This window comes from Lynx rufus, unplaced genomic scaffold (assembly GCF_022079265.1).
Source record: "Lynx rufus isolate CCGP_SWC_20201006 ecotype Redwood Valley unplaced genomic scaffold, mLynRuf1.p SCAF_23, whole genome shotgun sequence".
Classification (NCBI taxonomy): domain Eukaryota; kingdom Metazoa; phylum Chordata; class Mammalia; order Carnivora; family Felidae; genus Lynx; species Lynx rufus.
Window position 1 is genome coordinate 5,834,367 of NW_025814838.1, and position 15,063 is coordinate 5,849,429.

The window sequence follows — 15,063 nt, forward strand, 5'->3', positions numbered from 1 at the left end:
TGGCAAAACCCACGTTAATGAACCTCCAGTAATAGCACCCTTCACTGATGTTTGAATATGATCCTCTGTTATTACCCCATGTTTTTTTTTTTTTTCTCCCGTTGCTCTCTGCTTAATATTATGCATGAATCTGGAACACTGACAGATACACGCATGCCTTTTAATAACCCGCAAGGCACATGGCACTCTGCACACACTTACCACGGGCCTCGGGGAGGGTGTGCGGAAGGGAAATGTGAAATCCTTGAGTGGGATGAGGACTCTGAGGCCAGCATCCACAGCCCAAAGGCACAGGTGCAGGTTGAATCGGAAGACGGGGTGATGCATGTGTTATTATTTCTAATTCAGTCTCAGGCAGCAAGGGCAGTTCCTGCTTCCCCTGAGAGCTGGCGGCTGAACATCTTGAAATATCCAGTCCAGGGCAATCACTGCACTTTGAAAGCCACTGTTCAACCCACCAGAGGGAATTCAAGACATTGGCTGGTTGGAAACCATTATCGAACGCAGAACAGTCTGAGGATCCTATTGATCTGTTATTAATTATTGTAATCTTTTTATATTATCAGTGGTTAGAACAGCTCCTTTTTCCTAAGTATCTTCTATGAGCCAGGCGCTGGCTAGATATTTTTATATTCATTATTGCTCAGCAGGAAGTTTCAAAATATTTACCCAGTCAGCATGGACTCAGTTGTAAAGAACCAGTACTAACAGGAACCGGTTAAATGCCAACCTGACTTTGAGTAATCACTACCCCCCAAAATTTTAAACTGAGTCCTTGGGCCTCGTATGACTTGCGGATGTGTTTACTTCGGCCTGAACTGGGTTTAATTTTTAACAATGTGTGGCTGATATATCAAAAACTAGTGAGCTCTCACCTAAAAATCTTGGTGAGGACAGAGCAAGGCAGAGCCTGTATCCCTGCAGGGCAAACCTGGCTCGTAGAAGATGCTCAGAAAAAGGTAGCTGTTATTATGGATAATTAAAAAAGAAGATCACAGTCATTAGTAACGGTCACCAGAACCCTGCAACTGGGCAGCTGGAGGTGAGCGCCTGTGGGGCCTTGTAGATAGCTTGCCCGCCCTGCGGTCTGCCTCTGTCCCCAATCACTCCCTCTCTCATATTTACATTACCTGCCTGGCCTTGTAGGCAGCTGAGCCTGCGACCTGTTCCCAGAAGGCACCACCCCTCACCCAGACTAGGCGAGAACCAATGTCTTCCCCTTAAAGAAATTTTCCTCCTTGCCACGTCCCCCCCTCCCCATGAGCTCTTAACACTAAAATCCACAGCACAGAATCTCAGCCTGGGGCACATCAGATTCACCTGGAGGCCCCACCCGCAGGGTTTCTGAGTCACGGTTTCTGGGGAGGGGCCCGAGCATTTCATTCCTCAAATTCCCAGATGATTCTGCTGGTCTGGGGACCACCCTTTGAAAACCACTGCTCTACAACTAAAGAATGAACCCTACCCAGAATGTCACCGGGTTCAACGCTGGGAGAGATGCAGACATTTGCATCTTTCTACCGGCCAAGTGGAGGGGAGGGTCCACATTTTGAGACGTCATGAATAGCCCATGAAACCCCCATAAGTTTTGTGTCCCATCTCTGAGTTCCCAGTTCCCTGAACAGAGAACCTGTTCTTCTCTCCCAGGCTGCCATTTTGATCTTTTTCCAAATGGTTCATTAGAAGTGAAAGTGCTGCCTAGGACATGCAGTGCCCCTCTGTCACGCCCAGTGCACACACGGACGTCATCTTTGGGAAACAGCATCAGTTGGACTCAACACTGTTCTATCCCTCAAAGACCCTGCACCCAAGACATCAATCAATGTGTGACGCCGCTAACAAAAATCATTATCCACTCTCCAAGAGGGCCGACTGCATGCCCCGCATGCACTGAGCACTTTACGCGTCATAACGATCCTCTGATGCAGAGACTATTAACATCGCTGAATCACAGGTGATGAAACAGGGGAGCAGACAGGGGAACAGAGTTCACCAGCTCTAGAATAATCAACAGATTTTTGTTGGACCCCACTGTATTCACTTGAGGGTCAGACACGATTAGAAACGTGCTCAATCCTGTGCCTGTATTTGAAGACGGATGCTGATGACCCGGCAGACAATCAGCACCTGCAGGTGATGTCATTTGGGACATGCTTGCAGGTGGAAGGTGTGCATGTGTGTGTGTGGGGGGGGGGGGTGGGTATTTGGCCTGAAATCACAGGGCTCGGGAATTTAAGACCAGCATCTGCAAATGTCTGAAGGGTGCTCTGCAGAGAAAGAGGCTCTTGATGACAGAACAGGCCAGAGGGATGGCAGTCCGGGGAAGCTGATTAGACACCAACACGTAGGTTTGCCACAATTAGAAGGGCCGGAAGGTGGAACTGGCGGTCTCTAAATAATCTAGCTTCCTAACCTCAGGGAGTGTCCAGAGAGACACAGGATGCATCAAGGATGCTGTAAAGCAGGGATGCTAATGGTGTGGGATGGTCGGGAAGGTGCAGCACCAGGGAGATGGGGAGAGTCACCTGGGAGGCTTTCTTTTTTTTGTTTGTTTAATTTTTTTTTTAGTATGTTTTTACATATTTTTGAGAGAAAGAGAGAGTGCTAGTTGGGGAGGGGCAGAGAGAGAGGGAGACACAGAATCCGAAGCAGGCTCCAGGCTCCGAGCTGTCGGCACAGAGCCCAACGCAGGACTCAAACTCACAAACCGCGAGATCATGACCTGAGCCCAAGTTAGACGCTTAACCAATTGAGCCACCCAGGTGCCCCACCTGCGAGGCTTTCCTAAACCTACACGCCCTTTGCCCCTGGGCATTCTGCTATGCCTCGATGGAGTCAGGCTGTCTGAGATTTGAATCCCTACGTCCTTGCACGCTGGCCAAGTGACCCTGGACAGAGCACTTAAGCTCTCCATTTTCTCTTCCAGGACACAGAGTAACAGCACCTCCGTAACAGGCTGTGGTGAGGATTTCATCAGATGCCACGCGTGAAGCGCTTACTAGGGTGCCTGGCGCGTAATAAGTGGCCACGAAATGAATAATAATGCTATCAACATAACTACCGTTATCGTCATGGATCTTACAATTTCCGGTTACAATGACAGTGTTTTTGTGCATGTTTCAGCCTCGGTAGGCAGTTTCAGAGCTCATAATAAAGTCATCGGGTCTCCACTCGTCTTAGTCTAACAAAGAAATATCCTGTCTGGGGAGCTGTAGTTTGGATTGGATTCATTCAGGGCAAACTCCTCCTCCCTGGGTGTGACAGTGCGCCCAGCCGAGTCTCTGGGGATGGAAAATCCTCCCGTGTGTGCACAACTGTGGAAATGGGAGGCTTGTCTTTTTATACTATAGACATTGCCTCCCAGCTACCTACACTCAGAGCCTCCAAGAGGTCTACGAGTGGGCCAGCTTTTGCTTTTATTCTGTTTCACTCGGGTGGGAGCTGGCTGGTGGAGCTGTCTTTATTTACTGCCTCAGACGCACTGTATGTTTCAGAATTAAATTTAAATACTGTAACGTGGCCTTTTCAATGTCAATTTGAAGAGAAAAGAACACAGTCGAACCAAGGAAAGAACGAGGGCAAAATGAGACTCTTTGTCATGGTCCAAAACTGGACCTGAACTCCCGCTCACTGACGAGACATCTCCAAAAAGTTGCCAGCGAAGACAGTCATAATAACTGAACCAATAAGCAAAAGTTCGTATCTAGCATCTCTCCCGCATTTGTAGAGGCTGGGCTGTGTGAACGGAGATCTCCGTTTTTGTACCCAGTGACTGTGCGCATCAACGGGAGCACTTACAAACATATTTGAGGGAGCCATCGATGTCTAGCCCTCGGAACACCGAGGGCGCACACACTCGGGAGAGGAGAGGGTTATGTTACGCATGTGAAGCCAAGAGTCAGAGAGACCAGTTTACTTACGGCTTTTGGCTTATATGGGGGCTGGATCTCTTTGCGTTCAAGTTTCTCCCAATCAATATACCGGAAAAATGCATGCTCTTTGATGTCACGTTCACCTTCAGGTCCACAACCCAGACGTTTGCCCGGGTGTTTGGTCATCAGCTTCAAGAGAAGAGAAAGGTTGAGTTTAATGAACTTCGGAGGACACGTGAGCCACTCAGACATGAGGACTCCAATGAATTAGGGAAGAAACGACAATAAGAGACTCAATTTTTATCTTCTGCTTTTCATTCCAGCAATACTTTCCCAGAGAGGTCTTTATAATCGGAAGACCTGACAACAGTGCCTGCCGCTGCTTGTCCCAAAGCAAGACTGCTTATGGTTAATCAGACCTAAGCCTCAATGTGGCCCTGAACTTCAAGTTAGAAATGTCACACAATGCATTCTGATTTAAGAATGAGTTTTACGCAATTACTGGTGCATTTAATGAGGACAGTTTCAATATCTTCAAATGCCCCGCCTCCCACCTCGAGAAAGCTAGAGTGTGACCAAGGCAAAGGCCACGTTCATTCTGATAATATTTGCATTTCTCAGTAAAGCGCTTGTGAAAATGACAAAACAGAAGAAAAAATATTAGTCAAATGGACCCAAGTTTCAAGTAATTACTTTCCAAAAGCTCATTAAATAGTCAAAAGCTAACCCAGCTCATTTTGCTTGGATCGCACATTACACTAAACTCCGCTGAGGTTTCTTTGGTGTTCCATTTAAATTACTTAATTATCAAAACCCTCCATCTTTGGGTCTCTGAGCCAGTGCTAAATAACAAGATGAATAGATGCTCCAAGATGAAACCAGACAGGCTTCCTCTTGTAAATGAATCCAAAGCAGCATGAAAATATGTCTGATCTCAAGATTTGAGCAAATGCACAGAGAGCAAAGACAGAGCTGGTGATTTCAAAACAAAACAAAACAAAAAAACAACCAACAAGAAGACCCTCAAAGAGGAAAAACAAGCAATGGAACATATAAGACCAAAAAGCTTCCCAGAGTTGACCTGACACCATGATGTCAGAGTCCTTGGGTTGTGCCCAGGATTTATGGATTATGGCAAAGAGATGAACCCAGCAATGTATACCTACCCTGCTGGACACTCAGCTTAGCCTGCTTCCTGCTTCCAAATAACTTGTCATCAGAAACTATCCCCCTATACACACACATACTCACACACACACACACACACACTCACATGAGCACATATACTCCATATGTGCTATTCTCATATTCTCAGGGGGGAAATAAGTGGGCATTTCTATTCTAAGCTTCTACCTGATTTGCATGCACCTGATTCCCACAATAACCCAGTGAGGTGGGTTTATTATTTTTCCCATTTCAATGGGAATAGACACTCAAAGAGGTTAAACAACTAGCAAGGACTTGGACAAGTGAGAAGTGACAGAGCTGAGCTTGGATCTCACCTCTGCCTTCTCCAGAACTTGGGCTTTTATGTTATTTTAAAAGTTTATTTATTTATTTATTTTGAGGTGGAGGGGGTAGAGAAGGAGCAGAGACAGGGAGGGAGGGAGAGAGAGAATCGAAGCAGGCTCCGTGCTGTCAGTGCGCAGCCCGACCCAGGGCTCGATCCCACAAACTGTGAGATCATGCCCTGAGCTGAAATCAAGAGTCAGATGCTCAACTGACTGAGCCACCAGGCCCCTCCAGAACTTGGGCTTTTAATAACAAAGCTCTTCGTGTGTGGGCTCCCAGGGATATTTGTGGTGTGGCTTGGTCAGGAAGGGTTTATGGAGGGCAAGCACGTTGGGCCAAGCCCTGACAGCTGTGTAGGGTTAGGATAGGAGGAAAGGAAGGGCTACGAGGTCTTGATTAGCACTACCAGTGATATTATCAATGATGGCCTCTGTGTACTGAGTGTTTCCTGTGCACCCAGGCTCTGTGCTTAAGGCTTCCTAGCCATTACTCTTTCATCTTTATTTTCACTTTACAACTAGTATCCTCATTGTCCAGTAAGAAACTGGTCCAGAGAAGTAGTCATTTGCCCAGAGGCACACAGCTAAGTAGCAGAGCCGTGCTTTGAACAGATCTGCCCTGCCCGGAGCTCTAGCTGCTCTGTTATGCATTCTGCTTGCTTTTGTGCGAACCTGTGGCCAGTGGGGGCTTCTGTCTGCTTTAAGTTTTTCGAAGTGGGAGTGGCATTCTGAGCACGTGATACTAATTTTTTTTTTTCCTGGCAGAAAATAGGTTCTTTAATGGGATGGATATATAAAGAAAGGACTTTTCAATGGGAACAGAATGGTTTTCAAAAGCCGAGCTCAATTTCCGCATAAGGACAAGGATGGCCAAGCGAAGAAAAGCCACTGCAGAATCATCCAGCACTAATGCGAGTCTCTGCCCAGTTACTGCACTCTGAGCTGATGTGCCTGCAGCCATGCAGACAGCTGGATTTAATCACTGTTCCGATCTCTGATCACCTCCCAGACGCATCCCCTGGGGCCTGCGGTTCGGGAGGAAGTGTCTGCTGTTCGCTTGAGTGTTTTCTCTTCTTTGGAGCCTCAACCTTGAAGAAAGAGCCCACACCGGACGCAGCCCACTCAACTCAGTAAGGTCCTCCAACCCGATAGTAAGAAAGTCACCCCAGTTAATCCTGAAGGTTATGGGTCCTAAATTAATAGAAATCTGCTCCACCAGGGAAACCGCTAATTGGAGCTGAAGCTGAATGCAGCTGACCTGGAAAATCCTCTCTCCTCCATGACCCACTTAGAACCCCCAGCTGTCCCAGCAGGGCAGAGTCGTGAAGGGGAATGTCTTGAGCATGTATGAAGCACCTACTATGCGCCGATACCACAGAAGGGGCTTTCTCTTATGTTACCTGATTTAATGCTCTCAGACAACTCAATGATCAATGAGGGTTGTTAGTCCATTTTTAGAGGTAAAGAAACAGAAGCCCAGAGCTGCAGAGTAGGACCACACACCTAGGAAGTGGATGGGGTGAGCTGTGCAGAGGGTCTTGGGCTCCCAAATCCCCCATTAAAACAACTCCTATGGCAGCGTATGCATACTTAGATGCCAAGAGGGGCCTGGCGTGTAATGTAGTAGTGCCAGCATCAGCAACAGTAATAATAATAATGGCCCATGGGTTCTGGGTCAGAATGCCAGGCTCTGTTGTAAGTGAGCCGCTGGTATGAACTCATTTAATCGTCACAGAATCCTGTATGGAGAACTATCATTATCCTCAATCCACAGACAAGGTTGAGGAATTTACCTACAGGCATAGTGCCGCTCATGCTGGGACCAGGATTTGAACCCAGATGAAACTGGGCCGGATGGGGATTTCTGCAAATTGGAGAAGGCACGCCCTTCAGGGGACATGGGCTTCCCATCCAGCTGGCTATCACATGCTTTATAGGAATGACAGACCAGCATGGCGGGATCAGATTTCTCAAGAGAAACTGGAAAGTTAATGTTCATGGGAAATCCCTTGCCCTTTAAATGGTGGCAATTGCTAAACAAACTAAAAGCTCAATATACGACCTCCGCCCACTCTTCCTCCCTCACAATGAAATGTCTACAGGGGTCTGCACTGGCCTTATGCTGTGTTCTCCTCCTCCTCTTCTTCTCCTTCTCCTTCTTTTTTTTACAAGCCTCACTTACGCTCCTCACGGCCCTCTGGATCTCTATTCTCTGTTCCTCGTTTTCCCTCCCCTTGCCTCATACTTTCAAAGAAAATATTTTCACCCAATTCACTTTAAGATGTTGGGGACTGAGACAAAGTCACACGTGGTTTCCCCAGGGATATTTGCAGCTTAACCTATACAGCTGAGATACAAAGCTCAGATGAGTCACCAAGAGTGAGAATCTAGGTGGTGTGAGAAGGTGCTCTACACGGAGAGGGTGGCCCAGCTAATACAAAGTGCCTGCGTTTTCCAGCTTTTCTGCATCCATGCAGAGCACCAGGCATCTGATTGGGGCTCGGAAGCACGGGGCTGGATCGAGCCGTGGGAAACCAGCAAACACCCCAAGGATCTAAGACCGGCAGCCCTGGTTTATTCAGACACACAGGTGGGAATCCACTGGGAAGGCATGGTCATGCCCTAACCTTGAAAATGCACCTGTACCTCCACCTGGTGGGAGAGTGAATACTTCATAAAGGCAGGATCCACGAGCCATATTCTCTGCGGCTCTCACAGCGTTTTCACACTTCCATCAGAGCTGAAATGTTCCCACATTGGGGTAATAGGTTTAAAAGCAGTGGTTCTCAAACCACTTGGGGACTTTTGCAGACTTTTACAGATGTCCAGACAATCTCTGGGTGAGACTGAGGTTATGTACAATCTGAAAAAGCCCTGCAGATCATCCTGATGGCACCAAAGGCGAGGACCAAGGATCTGCAGGGACTCACCGAGGTCAAGCACATCTGGCTTAATGCCAGATGCATAACAAAGCAATCTTCACCAGCACCCATGTGCCCTGCCTTCTTCACAGGTGCAATCTGCATACACTGCAGGATATAGTGTACGTATGCTTTTCAGCCCTTCGTGGGTTGGGCGAGGGGAGACCAGGGGTTTTGAAGACACAAAATTTGGGTCAGCTTATCCAGAGAATCCCTTAAACTCAACACTGCATGGTATTTTCTTAAGACAAAAGTTACACACTGTTAGTATTAACCACACACACATATAGAGCAGAGCAGGGCGAGGCTGACAGATCGGTGCTGCAGACCTCTTGCACACCTTCCCATGGGTCCCAGCTCTTTGGCAAAGACTCTGTGTTTCCTATCTCATTCATTCAATATGCATTCCCCTGTGCCGGGCTAGAGCCTGGAGCCCAGCCAGCAGCAAGATACTGTTGCAGGCAGACCTCTCTGGTACTTTTGTGCAGATTGGAAAAAAGCCCCCTTTGCTCCGGGAGGTCCATGCCAGGCTCACAGGCCAGCAAGGGGGGAGAAAGATAGAGTTCAGTCTCCATTCCCCCTCTCTCCCTGGGTGAGTTGTCCTTGCGCGGGGTCCTGACCGCAAGCTTTCAGGGGCTCACTCACCCCTTTGCAGATGGCCACAGCTTCCTTGGACATGGACTTTGGGTAAGCCACGTTGTGTTCCATGATGGACTGGAAGAGCTCGTCCTCATCCTCCCCTTCAAAGGGTGCCTGTGGGGCAGAGGATAGTGTGGGAAGAGAGGGTTCCTGCCTGCCCCTCCCCAACTGCCCCAAACCATTGGGCCCTTTCCCCTGGGGTCCAACAGCGAGGCCATACCCAGGGGCTTCAAGGGAGAAGACAAAGAAAAACAGTCAAAAGACTACGTTAACCCTAAGGCCAAGGAAGTCACAGCGTTTCCAATCTATGAGCTGGTACCAACGGGATACCTTCGTCTAGAGAAACCATGCAGATGGGGTTGGGGGAGGACTTTTCTTACCAATCAGCTAAAATTCAATTACCTGGCCAGCTAACATTTCATACAGCAGGACTCCAAATGCCCACCAATCCACGGACTTCCCATAGGGCTGATAAGCAATTATCTGGAAAAGAGAAGGCATTCCATCAGGGAGGCGGGCAGGTAGCCATGGCTGGAGACTGAACACTCACTTCTTTAATGTAAGAGTGGAGCATCTTGGGGCTGGGAGGTGGAAGGAGAGCTCTCCGTTTGCCTCTCATCTGCCTACTGCGAAGGATTCAATTGGCTGTTACAGTCCCAAATATGAGCCACTAAAAGAGTGACTAAGGAGCCTAGTGCCCACTCAAGCCATTTCTTTACCTTAGGAAGACGGATAGATGCCATTTACAAGAGTACCTGCAGGTGGGGGAAAACATCTGTGGCTGTCAACATTGCCTTTTAAAAGCTCTTAGTACAGTGCATTAATTTTATTTTTTTTGAGAGAGAGAGCAAAAGAGAGCGAGCGAGCAGGGGAGGGGCAGAGAGAGAGAGAGGGAGAGACAGAATCCCAAGCAGGCTCTGAGCTGTCAGTGCAAAGCCCGATGCTGGGATCGATCTCACCAACCGTGAGATCATGACCTGAGCCGAAATCGAGAGTCAGACCCTTAACTGAGTGAGCCCCTCCAGGAGCCCCCAGTGTGTTACTTTTTTTGTTTTAATACAGTGAATGGCATTTTTAAGAAGGAAAACAGTGTTTGCTTCTCATTACAAAAGTAATCACATTTATACAACAACAGAAATACACTTAACTGAATGCTGAGCTGTACTCATAGAAAAGAGTCTAGGAAGAAATAGACCAAAGAGCTATCATAATTTTTCTCTTGATAAATGATTATGGGTGATTCTAATTATTATATTCTCTCAGCTTGTCTACTGCTACTACTGAACTGTGCCTTAGAAATGGTTAAGATGGTGAATTTTGTATTTTTTTACCACAACTAAAAATTTGTAAGTTACAAAGCTGTGATAGCATTCTTATTATTATACTATTTATTTTAAAATATAGATAAGCAAATAAATAATAAAAATATAGACAAGCTAAGAGAATACAATTAGTATCACCCATAATCATTTATCAAGAGAAAAATTATGACAGGTCTGTGGTCTATTTCTTCCTAGATTCTTTTCTATCAATACATAGTAAATTCAGTGTGTATGTATGTGTTTTACACACACACACACACACACACACACACACACACACACACTTTAATATGTGGAATTTTAATGAAGTATTTTATTCACTTAAAATTTCCACGCAATAGTTGCACATCGATGTAATCAGTTTTTATCTCTGCACAGCATTCCCCTGGATGGCTATACCAAAATTTATGTTGTCTATTCCCAAGATCAGGTTTCTTCTGATGCTACAATATGGATCCTTGCAACTGGATGGTTGGACATTCGTCCAATTATTTCCTTAAGATAAATTCCTAAAAATAGAATTGGTGGATCAAATGGGATGTATGGTTTTTTAAAAATTATTTTATTTTATTTTCATCTTAATCCCCTTCACCTATTTCCCCCATACCCTCCTACCCACCTTGTGTCTGGTAACCATCAGTGAGTTCTATATAGTTAAAAGAGTCTGTTGATTTGTCTCTCTTTCTTTCTCTCTTTTTCCCTTTGTTCATTTGTTTTGTTTCTTAAATTCCACATATGAGCGGGATTGTGTGGTATTTGTCTTTCTCCGACTGACTTATTTCACTTAGCATTATATCCTCTGGATCCATCCATGTTGTTGCAAATAGTAAGGTTTCACTTTTTTATGGGTGGGTAATATTCCACACATATATAATCATGTATATTCATTCCACACCTTCTTTATCCATTCACCTATCGATGGACACTGGGGCTGCTTCCTTAGTCTGGCTATTGTAAATAATAAACACAGAGGTGCATGTGTCCCTTTGAATTAGTGTTTTTGTATTTTGGGGGTAAATTCCCAGTAGTGCAATCACTGCATCATATGACAGATCTATTTTTAATTTTTTTGAGAAACCTCCAAATTATTTCAGTGGCTGTACTGGTTTGCATTCCCACCAACAGTGCAGGAGAGTTCCCCTTTCTCCCCATTCTCGCCAACACTTGTTGTTTCTTGTGTTTTTGATTTTAGCCATTCTGACAGGTGAGAGGTGATCTCATTGTTTTGATTTGCATTTCCCTGATGATAAGTGATGATGAGCATCTTTTCATGTGTCTGTTGAACATCTGGATGTCTTCTTTGGAGAAATGTCTGTTCATGCCTTCTGCAATGATAACATATTGTTTTAAGATTTCTGATACTTATCACCAAATCGTTAGAGCATGGCCAAGTCTGGAATAGCTGTGTGACCATCCACCTTTCAATATATAGGGGTGTAAAACTAACTGTATCAAAAGGTTGAAAAGGTGATACAGCAAAGGTTCAGGGTCGGTCCCGACTGCTACTTCCGAGTTGTGTGACCGTGGGGGAGGTTACTCAACTTCTTGATGTCTCAGTTTCCTCACTTACAAAAGGAATTTTATAACATCTAGATCACGGGGTTTTGCGAGGAAGAGAGGGAGATACATTCCTCTCGCACATTACGTCCTCCAAATGTTAGCTGTAAGTAGAAGGTTTTCTCATTCAGTCATTGTTTTACTCAATGAATGTGTCTGAGCAAACTTGGCTCTAAAATGAATGTCTGCTTATTGAATTCCATCTTCTACCTAAAATCTTCTACCCTAAAATCAGAAATGCCCTCTGAGGAGAATTAAACAGCAAGAGACCGGAGGGAAAGCTTTCCGTGAGAACACTTACTGAAAGTGTTTTCACACTTTTAAAGTACTTCATGTCTTATTTGATCCTCATGACAACCTAACAAGTTAATCCTTTCACAAAGGAAAACAGAGCCTGGGAGGTGAAAGAAGTTGCCAGAGGTGATGTGGCTATTAGTTAATGGCAAAGCCAGGGCGAAAGCCTGACCCCTAGCTTATTCCTCCCATCAGTGGGTTGGAGGAGGGAGCAAGGGCTTCCCCGGGAACACAACTCCAGGCATCTCAGGTATCACAACCACCCGGGAACTCTGGAAAATCACGGATACGTGGGTCCTTCCTTCAGAGATTCTGATTCAGTTGAGGGTAACACCTGGCCAGCCTACATTTTAAGAGCTCCCCGGGGACCTCGAAGTGCAGCAAGCTTCGAGCCAGAGATTACTGAACTCACGGCAGATCAAGGACTTGTCTGATGCTCTATTTAACAAAATGATGATGAACCAAGGTATGGCACATAGGGAAAACACCACTGGATTCTAATACAGGAGTCCCCTGCGTTTTGAAAGTTTGTGTTATGCCACTTTGCTTCTACGAAAGACCTACAATACTTCCTGCTTTCATTAATCTAAAGAAATATGAACAGGACTTTTGCTTTTATGCTAAAGGGAAAAAGCAAAAATAGAGTTCAGCATTTGGTTTTCATGGAGCCATTACAAAGGCAGCGAGAGTGGTACTGCCACGCTTCTCCCCAGGAACGACATTCAGCATCAAGCAGTCATAGCTTTGAATCGTGTGAGCATCTGTGCTCGATCTCAATTTATTTTTCTTAAAATCCTTATTTATTTTTGAAAGAAAGAGAGCACAAGCAGGGGGCGGCAGAGAGAAAGGGAGACAGAATCCGAAGCAGGCTCCAGGCTCTGAGCTGTTAGCACGGAGCCCGATGTGGGGCTCGAACTCAGGAACTGTGAGATCATGACCTGAGCCAAAGTTGGATGCACAACTGACTGAGCCACCCAGGCGTCCCTTGATCTCAATTAATTTTATGTACCCACTAGCCAGATGTGTGTTAATGCATCAAAAAGAAGTTATTTTTGGGGGCTCAGAACATTAAAAAAATGTCTCCATATAAAATTGCTATGCTATAAAAATACTTCTTCAGGGGCGCCTGGGTGGCTCAGTCGGTTGGGCGGTCGACTTCGGCTCAGGTCATGATCTCGCGGTCTGTGAGTTCGAGCCCCGCATCGGGCTCTGTGCTGACAGCTCAGAGCCCGGAGCCTGTTTCAGATTCTGTGTCTCCCTCTCTCTGACCCTCCCCCATTCATGCTCTGTCTCTCTCTGTCTCAAAAATAAATAAACATTGAAAAAAAATTTATAAAAATACTTCTTCACTTCAAGCCATTTTGGCTTAGAAAAGGTTTCACAGGAATGTTCTACTTTTAATAGAAGGGGAAATCTAAAAAAGCATTAATTTAAAAGATTACTTTTCAAGTAATCTTTCAAATAATTATTCAAGTAACACACAAACATATTTACCTTGTGAAAAATGTAAACAGTATACAGATTGAGCTAAATTACTCGTCACTGTGCCCTTAACCTCAGAGGTAACCAATGTTTTGAAATCAGTCTGTAACCTTCCAGATTTTCTATGCTTTTACATGAATTTCGACATACTCATAAGAAGCATATAGCAGTGTTCTGTGTATTGTTCTTGTTTTCCATACATGGTATCATATTGTATTTAACATTCTGTACCTTGATTCCCGCCCCCCCCAATTTTATTGAGAATAATTGGCACACATCACTGTGTAAGTTTAAGGCATACAGCATGATGGTTTGATTTACATATGCTGTGAAATGATTAAAATAAGTTCAGCTAACATCCACCTTCTCATATAGACACAATAAAAAGAAATGAAAGAAAAAAAAGGAAAAAAGTTTTCTCCCTTGTGATGAGAATTTTGGTATTTATTCTCTTAACTTTCCTACATAACACAGCAGTGTTTGCTATGGTCATTGTGTGTACATCCTCAGTAATCTTATGACTAGAAGTTTGTATCTTTTGACCACCTTCCCATAATCTCCCTCCCCATCTTTCACCTCTGGTAACCACAAGTCTGATCTCATTTTCTGAGTTTGGTTTTCTTTTTAAAAATTCTACATATAAGTGAGATCATACAGTATTTGCCTTTCTCTGACTTATTTCACTTAGCATAATGCCTTCAAGGTGCATCTGTTGTTGCAATTGGTAGGATTTCCTTGTTTCCTACCCCTGAATAATATCCATTGCATATATATACCACACCTTCTCTATCCATTCATCCACGGGGGGACACTTAAGTTGTTTCCATGTCCTGTAAATAATGCTGCTATAAACATGTGAGTGTAGATACCTTTTTGAGTTAGTGTGTTCCCCACACCCCCCCCACCCCCGGATATATTCCCAGAAGTGGAATTGCTAGGTCATATGGTAGTTCTATTTTTAATTTTTTGAAGATCCTCCACACTGTTTTCCATAGTGGCTGCACCAATTTACATTCCCACCAATAGTGCACAGGGTTCCCTTTCTTCCATGCCCTCACCAGTTCTCTCGTGTCTTTTTTTTTTTAAATTTTTTTTTTCAACGTTTATTTATTTTTTGTGGGACAGAGAGAGACACAGCATGAACGGGGGAGGGGCAGAGAGAGAGGGAGACACAGAATCGGAAACAGGCTCCAGGCTCTGAGCCATCAGCCCAGAGCCCGACGCGGGGCTCGAACTGACGGACCGAGAGATCGTGACCTGGCTGAAGTCGGACGCTTAACCGACTGCGCCACCCAGGCGCCCCCTTTTTTTTTTTTTAATTTTTTTTCCAACGTTTATTTATTTTTTGTGTATCGTGTCTTTTTGATGATGGCCATTCTAACAGGTGTGAGGAGACATTCTCATTGTGGTTTTAATTTGCATTTCTCTAGTGATGTTGAGTATCTTTTCATGTACCTGTTGGCCT

The 15,063-nt window shown here is 45.1% G+C and overlaps 1 protein-coding gene across 2 annotated transcripts in view; it reads right to left on the minus strand.

Annotated features, from left to right (window-relative positions):
• PRKCB (protein kinase C beta) overlaps positions 1 to 15,063 on the minus strand; it is a 333,238-nt gene that overhangs the window by 20,705 nt on the left and 297,470 nt on the right. For both annotated transcript variants that reach the window (XM_047087202.1, XM_047087201.1), the window contains exons 14-16: positions 9,346 to 9,426; positions 8,950 to 9,057; positions 3,921 to 4,061 (exon numbers count right to left, since the gene is read on the minus strand). In XM_047087202.1, coding sequence (XP_046943158.1) covers positions 3,921 to 4,061; positions 8,950 to 9,057; positions 9,346 to 9,426 — 330 coding nt within the window. The remainder of the gene's footprint in view (positions 1 to 3,920; positions 4,062 to 8,949; positions 9,058 to 9,345; positions 9,427 to 15,063) is intronic.